Genomic DNA, 19,792 nt, shown 5'->3' on the forward strand with positions numbered 1-19,792 from the left:
CGACCGCCAGAGGAGCTCGGTGACCCCTCGAACGTGCAGAGTGCTCGCAGCAGGTGGGGAGAGGTAAGTGCGGTCATGCCATTCAGCGCAGCGAGCCGCCGGGGAATCGACCCTGCGATTCAATTCCCCCGCTGTGCTCATCACGAACGTTCGTGCAGCGGATATCAACAGGTCGTCAAAATACATGTCTTCCGGCCCCGCGTCGGCCGGCTCTGGAGGAGGCGCTAATTTTGTCGCGGACGACGCGTGGCTCTCGTTTCACGCGCTCGTCGATGGCTCTTGCTCTCCTGCTCTTGAACGCTTCTCCTGCCTCCCGAGTCGTTGCCATGGCAGCTTCAGTCGAACCGGCGCAGCCTGCAGGCTCCGTCACGGGTCCTCGTTTCAGCCTGAGCAAGGCACGCCGCTATCTCTCTGCCATGTCCACCCCACATGGCGGCCGGCGACTTCTTGTTGTTGTCGACGGTCGATGCGGACGAGCAGAACGCTGACAGTGACATGCTGATCCTGCAGATTGCCCTCGTCTTTGCCTGCGGGTGAGTTGTCTCAAGCTTCCCAAAGCGATACTTGCGCGTGCTCGTGCTCGAGCCCACATGTGGCTTCGTCCTGGTGTGCAGCTACATGCAGTAAGCAGTGATCCTGACTGTCTTTGCGTATGGCAATGTCTTCCGGCCTGCAGGACTGCGCTTTTGTGAGTTTTGTGCTCCCTCTCGAAATTCGCGCGCTAACGTTTCGCTTGTCCGCTTAATAGCAGCGACGGATACGTCAACGCAGCCGCCGGAAGCGTTAACACCTTGCTGGGGAGGATCTATCCCGACGAGTACGGCAAGAACCACTATTCGGAGCTGTTCAGCGGCATGGCCTATCTGGGCACGGTGCTCGGCATGCTGCTCTTCGGCTTCTTCGTCGATCGGTACGGTCGCAAGTACGGGTACGCGCGCTGAACTTGCCTCATCGGTGCCAGGTGCTCAGCCTGACCTCTCGATCACAGCATGTTGGCCTCGTCCTGCATCATGATCATCGGCAGCGCCCTTTGCGCGGGCGCGTATGGTGCCAATGGCTCAACGCAGGGCATGTTCGCCGCGCTCATTGCTTACCGCTGCATCACCGGGATTGGCATCGGCGGCGAATACCCCAGCGGCAGCACGGCCGCATCGGAGAACACAGAAGAGGCGGGCGTGCCCAAGCGCTTTCAGCACGGGTTGTTTGTACTGGCAACAAACAGCATGATTGACGTCGGCTTTGTTGTTGCTGCGTGAGTCCAGCTATAATGCACCTCTCACCCGCTGGAGCTCATCTCGCTCTTCGCAGCTTCGTGCCGCTTGTGCTGTACTGGATTTGCGGCGAGGACCATCTTCGTCTCATCTGGCGCCTTACTTGTACGTCGTCACGTTGTTTTCGCGATCCGCCTACGGAGCTCATCGTTTTGGCGGCAGTTGGTCTCGGCATCGTCCCAGCCGGCCTCGTCCTCTTGTGGCGCCTGCGCATGCCCCTTGAGCCTACGCGATACCGCACGTCTGCGATCAAGCGTAACGTGCCGTGGAACCTGATCATCAAGAAGTACTGGTCCGTTCCTCCGCAACCTTCTCAACTTGCTCGCAACCTGACGATGCCGCTCGCAGGCGCTCTTTCCTCGGTGTCAGCCTGTGCTGGTTCCTCTACGAGTGCGTTCGCGTCTGTGGGCTGCTACATTTTCGGACGGACCTCGTTGACCGGCCACGTCCTTCTTCTTCTCCTGCTCCTCCTCCTTCGGCCCACCCACCACGTGCACCCGCTCGTTTACATGCCACAGCTTCATCACATATCCGTTTGGATTGTTCTCGTCGCAGATCGTCGATACGATCACCGGCGGCTCGACGAAACTATCGACGGTTCGTTCACACTCCGCTGATTTTGGTCGACCCAGCTCACGCCTCCTTGCCTTGTCGAGCAGGTTTTTGCTTGGAACGTCGTCATCAATGCGTACGCGACCCCTTGAAGAAGCAGTCACCTATGCAGAGAGCTGATGCCGGAAACGCAGGTTCTACCTTCCCGGCACCTTCATCGGCGCTCTTCTTGTCGATGTTGTCGGGGTGGGTATCGACCGTCTCAGAGGAAGGTGCTACAACATACTGATTGGCCTGTTCAACAGCCCAAGAAGCAGCTCATCTTCTTCCTGTGTTGTCAAGGTGGGCTGCGCCGGTCTAACGCTTTGCTGATGTGACCAACGCATCTCTTCCTGCCGCTGACGCTGCTTGTCTCTTCCTCTATAGGCACTGTTGGCTTCGTCATGAGCGGCGTCTATGAGCAGCTCACCCGCCATGGTCCGTCCTCTCACTGACTCGATATCTCGTCAAAAGCGCTCATCGCATCTACCGCACACAGTGGCCGGCTTTGCGATCCTCTACGGCGTATTCCTTTCGATAGGCGAGGCAGGTCCTGGGGACTGCCTAGGCTTGCTGGCGTCAAAGTCGTGGCCGACGGCCGTGCGTGGGCAGCTTTGTGAGTCTTCCTTGCATGGTCTTTGTGTTCGGCGGATACTCACGCGCTTTGCTTGCAGACGGTCTTGGTACGCTTGTGCCTGTCGGTCTTGATCCTGTGACCGCGCTGACCCTTGAACGTGCAGCCGCTGCCATCGGCAAGATTGGTGCCGTACGTCTTTCTAGCGTGCTGGTCTCGCTCACTCAGAGCCAGTGTGGCCCAATGCAGCCCAGTCTTGAAGGATGCTTAGGCTGACTCACGCCCTGATGCGCCTGCAGTATGTCGGCGTCTGGGCTTTCCCGGCCATCATCAACGATGTATGTCCTTCTCGTGGTCGCAGGCGCTCTCAAGTGACCGATGCCTCCCCATAGTTCCCCGAGGGTCCAAAGCAGACGTCTGGGCCATTCTGGATCGGCTCGGGCTTGGCCTTCCTTTCCGCCATCATCGCTTTGCTCCTAATTCCGGAGGTTCCCGGTGCGTCCTCTCTGCACTACTCGTCTCCCTCCAGCACCCTCTAAGCCATCCTCCGACCGGCTAGCCAACGGGATGACCAACACCGACGCCGACTTCCGCGATTACCTCGCCGCGAACGGTTACGACCTGTCCAACATGGGTTTGTCGGAGGAGCGCCTCGTCGAGCAGCGCGACTCGCTCGAGAAGCGCGAGTCGCCGGCGTAGAGTCCAGCCGGGCCCAGTACGAACATGAGGTTGAGGTTATCGAGGGAGGAGGAGCCGAAGTGGTACAGGCTTGGTCCAGGCATGAGGGCGTCAACCGCACGCGTGTCCTTGCGTGTTCTCATCGTATTGTATTCATTACAACCGCTCTTTTGAGTGCGCTCGCGAGTGAAGCGTGCTGGGTACGTATTTATACGTATCGGTGAATTTTCGGTGTTCTTCTTGATCCGCCTGCTGTCGTCATGAACGACGGCGAGGGCTCTGCTACACTTTCGTTAGCTCGAGACCGGCTCTGCTCGAGCGCTAGGAGCGAGAGCGCGAAACCGATGACGGGCGATGCGCTGCGAGAGCGCCATCCTCTTCTCACGCCCTCACTGATCTGCAGTCGCTTGAGCAGACGCTGCGAGAGCTTTGCACGCTTGTAGTTTGCTCAGTGACCCGCGCAACCCCAAGCATCACCGGATCCGCGCAACTTCGAGCTTGACAGAACCCGCCGCAACTCGCCATGTTCGCGTGCGTTGTACTGGGCAGAGCCCTTCCTGTTCCTCAGAATCTCAGAACAGGTTGAGCTTACTGAATGCACGACCCGTCCGCACGCAGTGGCTCGTTCCCCTCGACCTCCCCCGCCTCCTTCTCTCGGGAGACATCCTTTCTGCAACAGGCCGTACAGCGCGGCCAGACCTCTCTGCATGGTGCACAACTCGCTCCTGACTCGGCACTGGACACGACCAGTCCCGCCGACGAAGAGGAGCGTGGACGGACGGGCAAGACTCTCCGTAGCCGGCCGAGTCGGTCGTCTGTTTCGCTCGAGGGGCGACTGAGCCCCACGCTCGAGCGCGAGGATGAGGACCTGACGGCCAGCGAGGGTGAGGGTCGGGCAGAGCGACAAGCGCTGCTGCCTCGGGTGCGTTGTTCTCCCCTTGACGTGCGCGCTCCTGCTGCCCGCTGAGACTTCGCCTGGCAGAGCGATTTCCGAGCAACACCTCGAGCGACCGAGGCGACTCCGCTCCTGGGTCACTCTGCAACAACCGACGGGCGCACAACCGCGGCGGAGGATGCCGCAATTCGGCAAGCTCGCCTGCTCGACGACGACGAGGCGCGCAGGAACGCCTATGCTAGCGAGACCCGCACCCTCATCGGCTACACCATCCCGATTCTCGGCACGCACTTCCTCGAGTACAGTCTGCTCGCTAGCGTGGTCGTCACGACGGGCCACCTCGGCGAGACGGAGCTCGCGGCGGCGTCACTGGGCAACCTCACCAACAATGTCGTCGCGTTGAGCGTCATCCAAGGTCTGTGCGCCGCGCTGGACACGCTGTGCCCGCAGGCGTATGCCTCTTCGCGCCCGCAAGACACGTCAACCTACGCCATCCGCACCTTCCTGATCTGCCTCGCGATCTGCATCCCACAAGCCCTGTTCTTCTGGAACAGCGAGTGGATTCTGCGGGACTATCTGCGCCAGGAGCCCGACGTCGCCTACCGCGCCGGACAGTACCTGCGCATCCTGATCCTCGGCCTCCCCGCCTACTCGGGCTTCGAGTGCATCCGCCGCTGGCTGCAGGCGCAGGGCCTCATGTTCGCGCCCGTCCTCGCCCTCGTCGCCGCCGCACCGACCAACGTCTTCTTCCAGTGGCTCCTCGTTTGGGGCCCGGTCGACTGGCTCCGGGTCGGCTTCGTCGGCGCGCCCATCGCGACCGTCATCAGCCTCAACATCATGCTCTCCGTCATGCTCGCGTACGCGGCCTTCCGCGCTCCGCGCGACGCATGGGGCGGACTCGGGCCGGACGTCTTCAAGGGCCTCGGGCTCAACCTGCGTCTCGGCATCGCGGGCGTCGGTATGGTCGGGAGTGAGTGGTGGGCCTGGGAGGTGGTCGCGCTTGCGAGCTCGATGCTCGGGTCGACAGCGCTGGCTGCGCAGAGCGTCCTGCGTGAGTCCGACGTCTCACTCGATCGAGAGCCGCACTGACCTCTGCTCTTGTCGCACAGTCACCTCGGCGTCCTTCTTCTACAACCTTGCCTATGCACTCAGTGTTGCCGCAGCGGTGCGCGTCGGCAGTGCGTCCTCGAGCTCTCGTCCAACCAACGGCATGGCACTGACGAGACAATTGCGCAGACCTCCTCGGCGCGCAAAAGCCGCACCTCGCCCGTGTCGCTTCGCGTGTGACGATCGTCATTGCCGTCATTGCGTCGGCCGTCAACTCTGTCCTGCTGATCCTCCTCCGCCGCTCGTGGGGCACGCTCTTCACGTCCGAGCCCGAAATCATCAACCTCGTCTCGGACGTGCTCCCGCTCGTCTCGGCGTTCCAGCTCATGGACGGCTTGTCGGGTGCGATGGGCGGCGTACTCCGCGGTGCGGGCAAGCCGACGCTCGGTGCCATCGTATGTCGCTCTGCTCTAGCCTCTGCTGCCTCGCACGAACTGACTTGTCCGCACGTACAGATCAACACGGCGAGCTACTACCTCATGGGCATTCCTATCGGCATTTTCCTCGCCTTCTCAGGCCCGAAGATGGGGCTGAACGGTGCGCATTTTCCCCGCGCGCTCGTTGCCCGCTCGCGACCGGAAGACTGACCCGTCTCGTCAACGCAGGGCTCTGGCTCGGTCTGACGGTCGCGCTCACTTTCACGGGCGTGAGCAGCACGTGGATCTGCTGGAGGATCAATTGGGAGTACGAGGCGGAGCAGACGCGCATCCGGCTCGGCGAGGGCAAGCGCGACGAGGAAGAGGAGTAAGCGACGATGAAGTAGATGCGGTTCGTGGAGGGGCCGGACGAGATATAGCTATTGTATCGCTCGCAACCATATTCGCTCGTCGAGCTGGGTACCGAGAACCGGGTACTGCACTGCATGCCCACACGGAAAGAACAGAAAGAAGACTACGACACGGCGACCAGACCAACGGAGGGGGAAACTCAGAGCTTGCTCTCCTTGGCGGGCGTGAGGAGCGCGACACCGCCGCCGAGGCAGAGCTTGCCGCTGCCCTTGATCTTCTGCACAAAGTCGACGCGCTGCCCGCCCGACGCCGCGTCGTTCGACACCCAGATCGACGTCTCGAGCTGCGCGACTCGCGCCGTCAGTTCACCCATGTCTGCAAGCATCAAGTGTTTGCTGTAACGCACCTCGTCTCCGGGAATGACGGGCGACGTGAAGCGGGCCGACATGTACTTGAGCCGGCGGCCGTCACCCTTGGCGGCGTTGAGGACGATCGCGCGGGCGGCGTGACCTGCGGCGGGACATCTTCAGCAAGGCGCCTAGGGAAGAGAGAGTCATGCGAAGCTCACCGTAGCTGCACAGGCCGTGGAGGATGACACCGCCAAACCCGAGGGCCTCGCCGACCGAGTTGTCGATGTGCAGCGGGTTGTAGTCACTGTGCAAGCGCGAATGTCAGCACCTCTGCATCCTTTACGCTCGTGAAAGGAAAGACGCACCCAGAGAGACGGTAGACGACAGCCTGTTCGGGGCTGATCTTCTCCGAGAAGACAAAGTCGGGCGTGCGCTGGGGCGGCTTGCCCGCCTTGACGGGCTGCTTTGGCGCGATCGACTTGGCGAAGCCCTTGGCGTCAAACTTGCCGAAAGCGTACCCGCTCGTGACCATCCGGACGATCACCTTGCCCGACGGGTCGAAGAGCCTGCGAAGAGAGAGCAAGTCAGCGGGAGTCAGGCGGAAGGGACGTGGCGGAATGAGCGCACTCGACGGCGTCGTCGACGATGAGGCCCTTGCCCGTGTCCTTGACGCCGACGCAGCGCTTCTTGATCTGCCAGCCCTCGGTGCTCTCCTTGGGCAGCTCGCCCAAGATCTCGATACTCTGCTCGGCGTGGACGACGCGCTTCGGGTCGAGCGGCGGGAGGCCCGGGTTGGGCCCGTCGGCATCCTTGGCTTGCGCAAAGTTGGCAATGGAAGGGTTGTTGCCCTTGAGACCGAGGACGAGCGGGTAGGTGGGGAATCTGCGAGTCGAACGTCGTCGGCACAAGCTCAAGCGGAGGTTCGGCCTGCACGTACGGGTGCCAGTTGGCGTCGTCCTCGAACGTGAACTGGAGCTCGTCCTTCTTGGCGCCAATCTGCGAGCAACACGCAGGGTGGGAGAGGGTCGGGAAGGTCAGCCGGAGCAAGTTTGGGCGTGCGAGGGGAGGAGGAAGGGACGCACACCGACGGCGTAGAGCAAGAGGTCCCTCTGGTTCCACGCAACCGGGATGGGCTGGCCCTGGTGGCCTGCAGGTTGCGAGAGAGGACGGTGAGCGGGACAGGAGCCGGGACAAGCGGGAGAGCGGAGAGCGTACCGATGGCGCGGTCGAGGTTGGTGGCAGCCATGTTCAGCAGAGTGTGTAGTTCGGTAGAGATGAAAGACAGGCCAAGAGCGTCGGCAGGACCAGTGAAGGCAGACGTCCGGCTTCCACTTGCTCGCGCTGACGGCCCGGACGGCATCGACTGCCGGACGTCCCCCCTGTCGCCGGGCTCCTGTTCAATTGGCTTTACCTATACATCGACTGCTGGCTAGTGTCAAGCATGCAGACCGGCGAAATATCCTGCAAAAGGACCTGCAAGAGGGACCGGTGGAGACAAAACCGACGTTTGCAACTTCACCGCCCGCAGGTACGAGCGGGTCAACAGGTGCTTCAGTACACATTGAAATTCCCGGAGAGTCCGTCACTACACCCCGACCGCGAAAAGCGTAACGGAGTCATCGGCTGCACCGCCTCGTCCTCGACTTCTTTCACGCGACTTTTCCCTGCTCGACACTGCGTTCCAGCCCCTGCTCGAGCTGCTGAGGATGGCTGCAGGCTTCAAGAAGGCCCAGCGCGAGCCCTCGCCCACGATCAAGCTCGTGCGCGAGCTCCTCGCCTTTGGCAAGGACGACCCGACTCAGGCCCATCCCGACCTCGACAACGAGCGCGAGGACATTGTCGTCAACCGCACGAAGGCCCACTCGGCAGGCGCAAAGCCCGACAAGGGCAGGGCGCCCGCGAGCAAGGCTGCTTCGGCCGGAGAGGCGGTGCCGCCCTCTGCCCAGCTCGACAAGCTCGCGCTCGCAGACAAGGCCGGCGCAGACAAGGACAAGCCGAGCCGCAAGTCGCTCAAGAACCTCTTGCGCTCGACGACGCACACGATCCGGCTCGAGGGCGACGATGGCAAGGAGGACAAGCGAGTGCTCACGAGTTGGAAGATGGCCGACTACGCCTACAAGCGCGAACCCTGCCCTTTCCCGACACGGGCACGAGGTCTCTTCACCGAGCGCATCGCGGGCAGCGGAGAAGGCGACGAGGACGAGTACCGCATCGTTGCGCGCGGCTACGACAAGTTCTTCAACATCAACGAAGTGTCGTGGACGCACGTGAGTTATGACTCGCTCCTGTTCGCTCTCGACAATGCTGACACACTCTCCATCAGTGGGACACGATCTCTCAGCATTCGACCGGGCCGTACGAGTTGACGACCAAGTCGAACGGGTGCATCATCCTCATCGCCGCGCTCGACGACAAGCACATCGTCGTCACGTCCAAGCACAGCATCGGACGAAACGTCAACGTGAGCACGGACGGCGGGGTGTCGCACTCGGAGCGAGGCGAGTACTGGCTCGAGCAGCACGTCGAGAAGGTCGGGCGCAAGAAGGAGGACCTCGCTAAGGAGCTCTTCGAGCGCGGACTGACTGCCGTGGCGGAGGTGCGTTTCCCCTTTCTGCTGTCAGATGGGCCCGCGAGCTCATGCGCTTGGTGAGCAGCTCTGCGACGACTCGTTCGAAGAGCATGTCCTCCCTTACCCTTCCGATCTCACCGGCCTGCACCTGCACGGCCTCAACCACAACTCGCCTATCCTCAACACTCTCCCTTCTTCCGAAGTCGCCGCCTTCGCTCGCGCATGGGGCATGATCCCGACGCCCTACTCGGTCTTCCCATCGGTGCCGGCCGTGCGCACCTACTGCGAGCGCGTCGAGAAGGATGGCGGCGTCGAAGGCTCCGACGGCAAGCTTACGCCCGTCGAAGGGTTCGTCGTGCGCGGGCACCGCAAGGGCGGCGCGCCGGGCGAGGCCTTCTTCTGGAAGGTCAAGTACGACGAGCCGTACTTGATGTACCGCGAGTGGCGCGAGTTGACGCGCAAGCTCCTCGCCGCGTACCCGAAGCACCTCGACGCCGTCAACCCGGCGCGCGTCAAGAACCCCGAGAGCAGGCTCTACCTGTGGTGGGTCGCGCGCGAGATCGAGCGCGACCACGCGCGCTTCGACTCGTGGAAACACGGCAAGGGCATCATTCGTACGCGCGAGGAGTTTCTCGAATGGTCCAAGACGCCTGCCGCGAACGAGGCGCGGCGAGAGCTGGGCGTCAAGATCGAGCAGGACGACGAGGCGCGCAAGAACCGCGTCTGCGACAAGACCCTTATCGTTCCGGTCGCGATCCAGGGCTGTGGTGCGTATTGCGGTGCCTCTCCGCCTCTCGCGAGCTAAGCGCTGACTGACCCTGCGCGTACAGGCAAGACTGCTGTCGGGCTCGAGCTTTCGCAGCTTTTCGGCTGGGCCCACGTCCAGAGCGACGACTTTTTACAGAAGAAGCCGGCGCCGCACTTCCTCAGGGCGGTCAAGGAGCAGTTCAAGAAGCAAGCAGTGGTTTACGCCGATAAGTACGTCCCTATGCAGCCCACAAGGATCGCCGTTGCATGCGTCGAGCCCAACTCACAGCGGCTATCTCGTGTAGGAACAACCACCAGGCCAAGCACCGAGATGACCTGATCTCGCTCGCTACATCGCTCGAACCTGCCCATAACGTCCGCACGATCGCGCTCGTCTGGCCGACCGACTCGCCCTCACTCCCGCGCGACAAGTTTCACGCCCTGTGCGCGTCGCGCATCGTCGCGCGCGGGCAGAACCACCAGACGCTGCGCGCGGGCGAGGATCACGAGGCGATCATCTGGGGCTTCCTCGGGCAGCACGAGGCGTTCGACCCGGCGACGAACAGCGGCGACGGCAAGTTTGACCACGTGATCGAGATGCGCGCCGAGTGGGACCAGGCCACCGCGCTGCAGCACGTCGTCGCCGAGCTTGCCAAGATCGACGGCGTGCTCCCCGCGGAAACGCAGGTCCCGCTGCCGCAGCCGCACGTCGACGAGGCGATCGCGTACGCCCGCGGGTGGAAGACGACGGTGCGCAAGGAGTCGAGCGCGGCGCAGCGCAGCAAACCTGCGGGTGGCGCGCGCTACTACGGCATCTCGGCGACGGTCGACCTGAAGAAACTCGTCGAGCAGCACCTCCCCGCGGCGGAGCAGGCCGGCGGCAGCGGCGACGACGAGTCGCTGTGGTACGCGCTCGTCAAGGCGTCGCGCGTCGAGCGCAAGCCGCACGTCACGCTCGTGCACCGCAACGAGCTCGAGCACGCGGACGAGGGCGTGCGGGCGGACGAGGGCGTGCGGGCGCAGAAGAAGGCCCTGTGGAAGCGGTACGAGGCGCTCGTCGACGACGCGGTCAAGACGAGCGCGGGGCCGGCGCGCCTCGAGGTCGAGCTGACGCTCGGCCCGCGCCTCGTCTTCGACTCGCGCGCCATGGCGATCGAGGTGTCGGGCCTGACCTCGAAGGCGGCGGGAGACGCGGCCGACCGCCCGCAGATTGCGCTCACCGACGGCAAGTCGGCGCACATTACCGTCGGCACGCGCTCGTCCGACATCCGTCCTGTTGAGGGCAAGTTTCTCATGGAGACCGTGTCGAACGGCGGGAAGGTGTCGAAGGAAGGCGGTGAGATCCGCGTCGTCGACATCGGCAAACTCCAGGTTCTAGGCAAGCTGGCGGGTCTTTCCTAGGCAGAGAGTGCTTTGTTCATCTCCTCATCACTTTTCCTCCATCTCTGTGTAGACGTGCCGTTCCGTCCCTGTTGTACTGCTCGGCCCGCTTCCTCTCGTCAACCTCACTCCGTGGCATCAATCGCAACGCATTTTCTACGCGTCGAGACGTGTTCACACTTTGTGTCGCGCGTGCGAGAGAGTGAAATTATCACGGCAAGGAGACGGGTCGATAGGACGGTACGAGCTACAGAGAAGGGTATGGCGCAGTCCCAAAACGAGAGAGCGCAGAGAACGACGAGTGCAAAGGGGTACAAGAGAACAAACTAGGCGCGGCAATGGTTCAACCCGACACCGCAAGCCGAGGCGATAAGGAGGTACAGGAGGAGCTGTACGACGCAAGTGTGAGCCGCTGCATCGCTTCTGCTCTAAGGAAGAGAAAGCAACGCACGAGGGCTGAAAACCCGACAGCAAAGAGCGTCTTGGCGTTGCGGTACCACATCTTGCGCCTGCAAGGGCGAAAGAGCGTGAGTTCCGCGCGGTCGCGAAGGAACAAAAAGGCTTTTCGCACCGCAACACCGTCGCTCGCTTCCGGAATGCTCGTGCCTGGTGCGACATCTCGTCGGTGCGGTCGACGAGGATCTCGATGCGCTCGCCGCGACTCAGGACGGCGTCGATCGACTTGACCATCACGTTCTTTGTTGCTGCAAGCTCGGCTTGCGCGGCCTTGATGGCATCTTGCGGCGGGTTGTCCTCGTATTGCGTCTGTTTGCTCGTAATGTCAGGTAAGCTAGGTGAGAGAAGCAAGAGGACGGTAGGACGAACCATGAGCTTCTCAATCTCCTTCTCGAAGCCGTTCATGCCGAACGCCGGGGCATCCTCGATCTCGGTCACGCCGTAGGTCGACGTGAACTTGCGATGCAAGTCGGCCAGGAAGGAGAAGGGGACTCGTCGGCCAGCGGTATCGTCCGCAACCACCAGGGCCACGACACGGTCCTTCTTCTGGTAGTGGATCAGGATCTGGTCGGCTGTGGATCAGCGAGCAGCAAGAGTGTCAGCAGAGGTGTAGAGCAACGGCAAAGCTCGCTCGCAGCCGTGGACGAAAGAGCCGAAGGTGGAGGGGCGGGGAAGGGTCCGGCGACAGTGACGATCAGGCAGCGAGGAGAACCAGACTGACCTGCGTAAGTGAGCTTGCTGTCGTTGGGCGGGATTTTTGACAGGATCGACTGGCAAGCTGCCGTGGGCGACGAGGGAAAGGCGTCAACACGGCCGCGAACTGATGAAGCAGGAGAGCGGGCGCACCATTGCTGTACTGGCCGCCCTTGGTGTCGTGTGAGGCGAGAATAACATCGTCGCGCGCTACGAGCGCAGTCAGCAGGCTCATGGCGATGTAGCCAGACCGGGGGAGGAGCAGAACCGTGAAGGTGGATCCTCTTGGCTCTCGTCCGTACACTCGTCGGCGCCGAGAGAGCCTGGCGCTGCTCGCTCCGGCTCACCGAGATCCTCAAACACCTCCTGCGGCTGTGTCGAGAATCTGGCGCGGTTCTCTCTGGTGTCGGCCCTCTCGTCGCTCCGCGCCCAAAGTGCGGATGTTGCGCGCCGGTGCAAGTGGTGCGAATCGCGCAGCTTGTACGAGATGCAAGCTCTGTACTGCACTCTGTGCCCCTCTGCCACGACCAAAGTCTCGTCTCCGTCGTCTTGCCTCGAGCGCTGCATTCGACTGGGACCCTCGAATCGCGGCGAAGGCCCGCCAGCTTGCCGCGCGGTCCTTCGAGTCGGACACGCACTCGAAAAGCAGTGTATCAGAGCAGCTCGTGGACGTCGAGGCGGTCAAGTCGGCTCTGAGTCGCGTTGAGGCGGATGAGAAGGTGAAGTTCGCCTCGATCCTTTCGTCTGCACAGCCACTGACCGACACACGTCGACTCGCCATCAGCTTGCAGCAGCGTTACGCGAGATTTCAGCGTCAGAGGCGGATCCAGAAGTGCGCACACTCGCCCTTGACGACCTCGAACCCGCCGAATCCGCTCTGTCCTCTTCACGCCATGCACTTTTGTCCGCCCTCACCGACCCTCCACCCACGACCGCGCTCTCCGCCATCGTGGAGATCAAGTTTGGTGGAGGCGGCATACATGCTGCGCTCTTCGTCGCCGACCTTCTGCGACTGTATCGCAACCTCGCCGACCGCCACGGCTGGACTTCCGAAGTGCTCGAAGCGCTCAAGCTCGAGGCGCCAGGCGAGGCGTACCGCGAGGCCATGCTCGAGGTCACAGGCGAGCGGGCGTACGAGTATCTGCGGCGCGAGGCGGGCGGGCATAGGGTCCAGCGGCCCTCGGCGACGGATCAGACGGAGAAGATGCACACAAGCGTCGTCAGCGTGGTGGTGTGTCCTTCCCTTCGTATCCGTCTCAGCTCTCAACAGGCCTGACGTCGTTGAGTCGTAGGTCTGGCCGCTCGAGTCGGAGACAACTTCTAGCAAGGGAGACGACCTGCTGAGCGAGAAGGATGTCAAGGTCGAGACGATGCGTGCTCGAGGTGCTGGCGGGCAGGTCAGTCCTCTGCTTGCACTCTTTCACACGCACCACACGGCGCTAATGCCTTGCGCTCACAGCATGTCAACCGCACCGAATCTGCCGTCCGCCTCACGCACCTTCCGACCGGCATTACCGTCTCAATGCAAGATTCGCGCTCACAGCACGAAGTGGGTCAAGCGCCGTTGTCTCACAATACTCAGCTGCTAAGACCGCCTTCTTCTCGCAGAACCGCAACAAAGCCATGCGCGTCCTCCGCGCGCGGCTACTCGACCAGAAGCTGCAAGAGGAGCAAGCGGCGTGGCGCGCGGTGCAAAGCATGCACACTCGTACGGCGTACTCGAGCGACAAGATCCGAACGTACAACTTCCCGCAGGTGCGTTCGCTCTCCAAACTCACGCTTTGCTCCGTCTTTCCTGCCTAAGCAAACGCTCACTGCGCTGTTTGGTCGCACAGGGCCGCGTAACAGACCACCGCCTCGAGCAGACATACTATGCGCTGGGTGAAGCGCTTGACGGCGGCGAGATTCTTGATGTGCTCAATTACGAGGTCGAAGCGATGGAGCGGAGAGAGCGGATAGAAGAATTCCTCGCAGGCCTAGACAAGCAGGATTGATGTGCATGATGAAGATGCGATGTCGCCCGTCGATTTGCTCGAGAAGGGTCATAGAACTCACGCATCCTGAGAGACTCGCCACCGCGAACCTTCTCCCGAATTGATAAGCGATAGAGATCCGACAAGATTGCGTGCGAGTGCAACGTGTATGGGAGACAACGAAAAGGGCCAATAAGGGTAGTGCTACATGTCGTAGAGTGTCTATCGGCGTCGGCTCGACAGCCCGTCCTCCGAAGGTCTCTACATAATTCTCCTCTCATCTTCTGCTCAACTCGTCTTGACCGCCATTTAGTAGGCTGCGCGCGTAACGGGACCATGGCCGTCGTTGTGCACGTGCGCCATTTGTGGCTCGACGACGCCCTGCTGCGCAGCGACAGGGTTCGCATACGCGCCGTACTCGCCCTGAGTCGACTCGCTCGGGCGCTCGAGAGCGCCCGTCTCGGCCGCGCCGAGGATACCGCCGGGCGCGCCCGGCTGAAGCGGGTTCTTGTGCGCGTGGAGCGTGTTCTGGCGGTCTTCGGCCATGAGGCGCTCATCAAAGGTGTGGCCGCGCGTCTTGACTGCGGGCCAGAGGTCGAGGCCGAAGGTGCAGAGGTAGACGCCGTACAGCACGGCGATGACCCTGTTCAGCGTCCGATTGTAGTCAGTCTCACGTTGGGCAGCCGAATGCGAGAGTGAGAGGAGGCGCACCATTCGAGGACCGCTGCAACCGACTTGATCGTGTCGCACCGCGGTGTGAGAGGAACACCGTCCTCCGAGCCTGCACAGACAGCGCTGTGAAGAGGAAGAGCGCGATGTCAGTCAAGATGCAGCGGTGAAAGACGAGCGCAAAATGGCTTAGGTATCGGACGCACTAGGTTGCTGCAAACGCGATGGCGCATGCGACAGCGAATACAACGATGATCCACTTGATGATGGCGTTACGGCGGAGATGCTTGCGCTCGACGTGGTCCTGCTTGAGCCACCAGATCTCGAGCGTCTGGCAGATGGCCGACAGCGCGATGCATACGACAAAGATGGCGGTGCACGCCCAGTGCCCGTTCGGGTGCGTGACGGCGTTGAAGCACGTGAGGAGGATGAGCGCGATGGCGCCGCAGATGCCGAAGACGCAGGCAGCAATGTCGGCGTTGCGGTCGCGCTTGCGCAGCGGGCCAGGAATGCGGCGGAGGTGACGAAGCCAGCGCTCGGCAAGCAGGGACAAGATGTCTGCAAGGGGAAGATGTTAGCAGGGTTCAGCAGTCCGAGGCGAAGCGGGACCAGCGGCGCACAGAAGACGGCCGTCACGGTACCGAGGCCGATGAAGATGCCCTGACGCTCGGCGCCAATGTTCGACACATACTGCAGACGCGCAAGGTCTCAGCGGTTCAACCTTGGGAGATAGACAATGCAAGAACGCACGACGATGGTTGCCTGGTCTGTCTGATACCGCTCAGCATCGTCGGTGACTGCCCAAGTGAGCAGCAGTGCAACTAATGATGCGAAGCGGAGGTCAGCTCCCGCCCAGGACAGCGCTTCGCAGCACCTGGCTTGCTCGTCGGAGACGGGAAACGAGACGCACGGATGAGGGCGAACCAAGCGAGGACGGAGATGAGGGGCAAGATCCAGTACTGGCCACGCCAGCCGATGCGTCGACCGTGTTCTGTGCTGAAGACGGGTCCAACCATACTTGCTGATGTTCAGAGTGATCGAGGCCGAGAGAGCGGAAGAGCGAAATGCGGGCGAACGCGCAAAGTCGACCGGCAGCGGCAGCAAGGCGCACAAGCAGAGTGCAGTGCGTGCGAGGCAAAGAAGTCCGAGCAAGAGGCAGAGCAAGGAAACGCCCGCAGGGCAGAAAGAGATGGCCGAACTTTGGGTGGAGCGGAGGCGTCATCGACGTCGTCCCTGCAACGCACGCCCGCAGTTGGCGGCGCCGTCCCCTTGGAATGCCCGGAATCTCATGCAACAGATCTCGGAAGGGATCTTCAGGGCCCTTTGATCGTCGCAGGAAGTCGTCGGGGTTCGAGGACCCCGAGGGAGGAGGAGCAGGAGCGCGAAGCTGCAAGCGGGACACTCGCAGGCGCTAGGCAGCGAGTCTAGAGTGTACAAGGAAGTGCTTGGCCCTGTTTTGCAGCCGTCGTGAGCAGTTGCGAGCGAGCGAGTCGCTCGTCGACCTTGGCCGCGAGCGCGCTCTGGCAGGTTTCCCTTCTTCTTCACTCATCACGCCGCTCCTTATTGTCCCGCTTCTCACACTACCATACCATCCTCGAGAAGCAGTCTATCGGAGCCGCAAGAACGACCGACAACACCCTTCTCCTGCTCCGCCGCCGAAGCGACCGTTTTCACCACGGCACCGGTCGATGCCCCTGCTTCACCGCGGGGCGGCTGACCGGCATGCACAGGTGTGCGAGCAGGGCTGGGACAATTCAGCTCGGGCAGGAGGCCGCATTTGAGACGCGTGAGGGGACGACCAGGGTGGAGGAAAGGTTTCGCGGATAAGGTGTCGGGGGTAGAAGGGCCGCGGAGTGCTGTGCAGTCGTAGCGGGTTCTATCGGGGGTGCAAAGGATTGCACGAACTTCTCTTCACGCGACTTAGCCGCTCCGCGGGAGCCCGCCAGCTTCGTGTCGCGCAAGCTTCCTCTCCGCTCGCATCGGCCACATCCCTCGCCGCCCGCTGTGACAGCTGGCGAGAATCCCTAGCCCGTTCCTCCCGGCTCTACTTCGCAGCACAGCTACCGTCGGCCGAGCAGACGCGTTGCCGCCCGCTCACGCGTCTTCTCTGGCGAGGCGGTGCAAGCGAGGATGGCTGCGGCAACGCCAAGCGCGGGCGCAGGTGGACCCCGACCTATTGCCAAGCTGCCACAACACGTCGTGAACCGCATCGCTGCCGGAGAAGTGCGTGTCCTCGCCGCCTCGTTCCCCCACTCTCGGACAAGCTGATCATGGTGCTTCCTCTCCGAGCAGATCATCCAGCGCCCGTCCAACGCGCTCAAGGAGCTAATAGAGAACTCGCTCGATGCTGGCGCTACCACCATCCGTATAGCGGTGAAGGAAGGCGGGCTCAAGCTCCTCCAGATCCAGGACAACGGCTCGGGTATCAGGGTGCGCTTCGTTTTCGAGTGCAGCCGCCCTTCCGACTCGCTCTGTGAACCTGCGGGAAAGGGCACGATTGCTGTCAAACCCCTGCTGACGCCTGATTGCCCACGTCTCGTAGAAAGATGACCTGCCCATCCTTTGCGAACGCTTCACGACCTCCAAGATTAAAGCCTTCGAGGACCTCTCGTCGCTTGGCACGTATGGCTTCCGCGGCGAGGCGCTTGCCAGCATCAGCCACGTCGCGCACCTGAGCGTGACCACCAAGACTCGCGAGGAAACTTGCGCCTGGAAGTCCGTCCATTCCCGTCTGCTGCTCCGCCTCCGTACCCGTTCGATCTGACTCATGTGCCGACAGAGCTGCATACTCAGATGGCGTCATGATCCCCGTCAAGTCGGGAAGCAGCGACGCTTCGCCGATCCCGTGCGCAGGCAACGACGGCACCGTCCTGGTTGTCCGTCCGGCGCTTTCTCTGCATGCTCGCCTTCATCTGACCCGCCTTCAACGACGTACAGGTCGAGGATCTCTTTTTCAACACACCGCAGCGGCTCAAGGCGCTCCGCTCGGCATCGGACGAGTACGCTCGCATCGTTCAAGTCGTCCTCTCGTACTCGATCCACAATGCCGGCATCGGCATGTCGTGTCGCAAGGCGTCCTCTGGACCTTCCAACGCGACGGCTGACATCAACACGAGTATCGGGGCAAGCACTCTTGACAATATCGGGCTGCACTACGGCGACGCAGTCAAGCGCGAGCTCGTCGAGGTCACCGCCGAGAGCAGCGACCCGAACGTCCGCATCAAGGCGTGGTGCAGCGGCGCAAACTATCAGGGCAAGAAGGGCACCTACCTCTTCTTCATCAACAGTCCGTCCTGCCCCGCTTCTCTTCCCGGCTTTGCAAGCTGACTGACCTCTCGAACGCAGACCGCCTCGTCGACTGCTCGCCGCTCAAGCGCGCCCTCGAAGCCTTCTATGGCACACTCCTCGCCAAGGGCACCCACCCCTTCGTGTATCTCTCGCTCGACATCGACCCGACCAAGATCGACGTCAACGTTCATCCGACCAAGAAAGAAGTCGGTTTCGAGGACGAGGAAGAGATCGTCCAGCTCGTGTGCGAGAAGCTTGCCGAGAAGCTCGCCGAGCAGGGCGAGAGCAGGAGCTACAAAGTCCAGGTGCGCTTTCGATGACCCCGCTACACGGTTGCTCCCCCGCTCACAAGACTCAACCTTCCCTGCAGACGCTCCTCCCGACAAGCGGCGCGCCCCAAGCTGCACGAACCCTTTCCGGCTCGTCCGGCTCGAAGATTGCGCCGACCGCTTCGAGCTCTCGTGCCAAAACGACGACCTCGTCTAGCAAGGCGCCCAAGGTCGCGCCGAATAAGCTTGTCCGTACCGACGCTCAGTCGCAAAGGCTCGACGCCCTCTTCCCCGTCCTGCCATCGTCGCGCTCAACGAGCAAGAAAGGCAAGGAGCGAGCTCTCGACGACGACGAAGAGGACAGGGGCGATGAAGCGCGAGACGGCGAGCCCGCCGCCAAGAAGCGCAAGTCGGACCACGACCCCGAATTTGCACAGCAGCTCGCGGCGGAACAGGCGCGGCAGACGAGCGCGAGGGTCAGGATCGCGCAGAGCGAATGCGCCTTGACGAGCGTCAAGCAGATGCGCAAGGAGGTCATCGAGGAGCGGCACGACGGTATGTCCCGGTCACTGCGCCTCTATCGCACGTCCTGGGACTGACCAGCGGCAATGCAGGTCTCGAGGCCATCATCAAGGGGCACATCTTTGTGGGCGTCGCCGACCTTGCGACTTCGCAATCGATGATCCAGCATCAGACCAAACTGTACCTCGTCAATCATTCCGCTATCGCGTGCGCGCCGCTTCTACCTTGCCTGAAAATCGCGCCGCAGCTCACGCACAGCCGTGACTCGTGCAGCGAGGAACTTTTCTACCAGCTCGCCCTGCGCCAGTTTGGCCGCTTCTCGCGCATCAATCTCAAGCCCGCGCCGAGTTTGCGCAAGCTACTGCGTCTCGCTGTCGAACGTGCGAAGGGGCGCGCGGAAGGCACGACCCGCAGCGTCGACGAGATTATCGAGGCGCGCCTCCTCATCTGCACCACGCTCGTGTCCCATGGTGCTCACCTGGCTTTGCTGGCCGCAGATCGCCTACACGAACATCTACGACGCCCGCGCGATGCTCGACGAGTACTTTGCGTTTGGCGTGAGCGATGCTGGCGAGTTGACCAGTCTCCCGCTCGTCCTCCCCGGCTACTCGCCCGACCTGTCCAAGCTGCCCCACTGTGCGTTGCCCCTTCCAGTCAGCTTCGCGTTTCCGCGCAACAAGATCACGGCTGACGACGAAGTTGTGCGCAGTCCTCCTCCGACTTGGCGCGCACGTCGACTGGACGCGCGAAAAGCCCTGCTTCGTCTCGTTCCTCCGCGAGCTCGCCTTCTTCCTCTCGCCCGTCCCAGCTCCTGTCCTGTCCAGCGCAGGCGGAGACGCAAGCGCCGCCGCGCAGGAAAAGGACGAAGCGGCCAAGCGCGCGATCCAGCACGTCGTCTTCCCCGCGGCCAAGCAGTACCTCGTCGCGACACGCGCGCTCGTCGAGAGGGACAAGGCTATCGTGCAGGCGACGAGCCTCGAGGCGCTGTATCGGGTCTTTGAGCGGTGCTGAGCGTGGCTGTACCTTCTTTGT

The 19,792-nt window shown here is 62.3% G+C and overlaps 8 protein-coding genes across 8 annotated transcripts; 5 read left to right on the top strand and 3 right to left on the bottom strand.

Annotated features, from left to right (window-relative positions):
* Positions 1-429: 429 nt before the first annotated feature.
* On the top strand, positions 430-3,135 carry JCM10292_005178 (uncharacterized protein; the record flags this gene model as incomplete). Its single annotated transcript, XM_076646077.1, has 17 exons — positions 430-533; positions 752-928; positions 989-1,252; positions 1,309-1,376; positions 1,434-1,563; positions 1,620-1,661; positions 1,790-1,868; positions 1,931-1,959; positions 2,018-2,069; positions 2,129-2,165; positions 2,250-2,300; positions 2,362-2,478; positions 2,537-2,545; positions 2,603-2,628; positions 2,736-2,774; positions 2,829-2,931; positions 2,996-3,135. The coding sequence occupies 17 exons, from the start codon at positions 430-432 to the stop codon at positions 3,133-3,135; spliced, it is 1,467 nt and encodes a 488-aa protein (XP_076508356.1).
* A 502-nt stretch (positions 3,136-3,637) lies between these two features.
* JCM10292_005179 (MATE family efflux transporter) lies at positions 3,638-5,864 on the top strand (the record flags this gene model as incomplete). Its single annotated transcript, XM_076646078.1, has 7 exons — positions 3,638-3,645; positions 3,733-4,036; positions 4,097-5,060; positions 5,119-5,187; positions 5,246-5,511; positions 5,572-5,653; positions 5,722-5,864. The coding sequence occupies 7 exons, from the start codon at positions 3,638-3,640 to the stop codon at positions 5,862-5,864; spliced, it is 1,836 nt and encodes a 611-aa protein (XP_076508357.1).
* A 179-nt stretch (positions 5,865-6,043) lies between these two features.
* Positions 6,044-7,440, bottom strand: JCM10292_005180 (uncharacterized protein; the record flags this gene model as incomplete). Its single annotated transcript, XM_076646079.1, has 8 exons — positions 6,044-6,187; positions 6,251-6,354; positions 6,413-6,498; positions 6,560-6,760; positions 6,822-7,076; positions 7,132-7,190; positions 7,277-7,341; positions 7,410-7,440. The coding sequence occupies 8 exons, from the start codon at positions 7,438-7,440 to the stop codon at positions 6,044-6,046; spliced, it is 945 nt and encodes a 314-aa protein (XP_076508358.1).
* A 460-nt stretch (positions 7,441-7,900) lies between these two features.
* Positions 7,901-10,911, top strand: TRL1 (tRNA ligase; the record flags this gene model as incomplete). Its single annotated transcript, XM_076646080.1, has 5 exons — positions 7,901-8,461; positions 8,518-8,790; positions 8,849-9,530; positions 9,594-9,741; positions 9,816-10,911. 5 exons carry the CDS (start codon positions 7,901-7,903, stop codon positions 10,909-10,911), a joined length of 2,760 nt encoding a protein of 919 aa, XP_076508359.1.
* Positions 10,912-11,216: 305 nt separating this feature from the next.
* On the bottom strand, positions 11,217-12,274 carry JCM10292_005182 (synaptobrevin family protein; the record flags this gene model as incomplete). The annotated part of the gene is made up of 6 exons (XM_076646081.1): positions 11,217-11,279; positions 11,342-11,399; positions 11,462-11,655; positions 11,716-11,918; positions 12,068-12,124; positions 12,193-12,274. 6 exons carry the CDS (start codon positions 12,272-12,274, stop codon positions 11,217-11,219), a joined length of 657 nt encoding a protein of 218 aa, XP_076508360.1.
* Positions 12,275-12,479: 205 nt separating this feature from the next.
* On the top strand, positions 12,480-14,033 carry JCM10292_005183 (uncharacterized protein; the record flags this gene model as incomplete). The annotated part of the gene is made up of 7 exons (XM_076646082.1): positions 12,480-12,501; positions 12,697-12,758; positions 12,824-13,270; positions 13,332-13,436; positions 13,499-13,588; positions 13,648-13,794; positions 13,875-14,033. 7 exons carry the CDS (start codon positions 12,480-12,482, stop codon positions 14,031-14,033), a joined length of 1,032 nt encoding a protein of 343 aa, XP_076508361.1.
* A 288-nt stretch (positions 14,034-14,321) lies between these two features.
* Positions 14,322-15,697, bottom strand: JCM10292_005184 (Frag1/DRAM/Sfk1 family protein; the record flags this gene model as incomplete). The annotated part of the gene is made up of 6 exons (XM_076646083.1): positions 14,322-14,655; positions 14,724-14,807; positions 14,888-15,239; positions 15,302-15,371; positions 15,432-15,502; positions 15,592-15,697. 6 exons carry the CDS (start codon positions 15,695-15,697, stop codon positions 14,322-14,324), a joined length of 1,017 nt encoding a protein of 338 aa, XP_076508362.1.
* A 1,114-nt stretch (positions 15,698-16,811) lies between these two features.
* On the top strand, positions 16,812-19,771 carry MLH1 (mismatch repair ATPase MLH1; the record flags this gene model as incomplete). Its single annotated transcript, XM_076646084.1, has 11 exons — positions 16,812-16,904; positions 16,974-17,111; positions 17,224-17,396; positions 17,461-17,557; positions 17,619-17,967; positions 18,027-18,274; positions 18,340-18,793; positions 18,853-18,967; positions 19,034-19,193; positions 19,258-19,396; positions 19,470-19,771. 11 exons carry the CDS (start codon positions 16,812-16,814, stop codon positions 19,769-19,771), a joined length of 2,268 nt encoding a protein of 755 aa, XP_076508363.1.
* Between the last annotated feature and the right edge of the window lie 21 nt (positions 19,772-19,792).

The sequence above is a fragment of the Rhodotorula paludigena genome (assembly GCF_050403205.1).
Source record: "Rhodotorula paludigena JCM10292 DNA, Rt_paludigena_JCM10292v1_ctg3, whole genome shotgun sequence".
Taxonomy (NCBI): domain Eukaryota; kingdom Fungi; phylum Basidiomycota; class Microbotryomycetes; order Sporidiobolales; family Sporidiobolaceae; genus Rhodotorula; species Rhodotorula paludigena.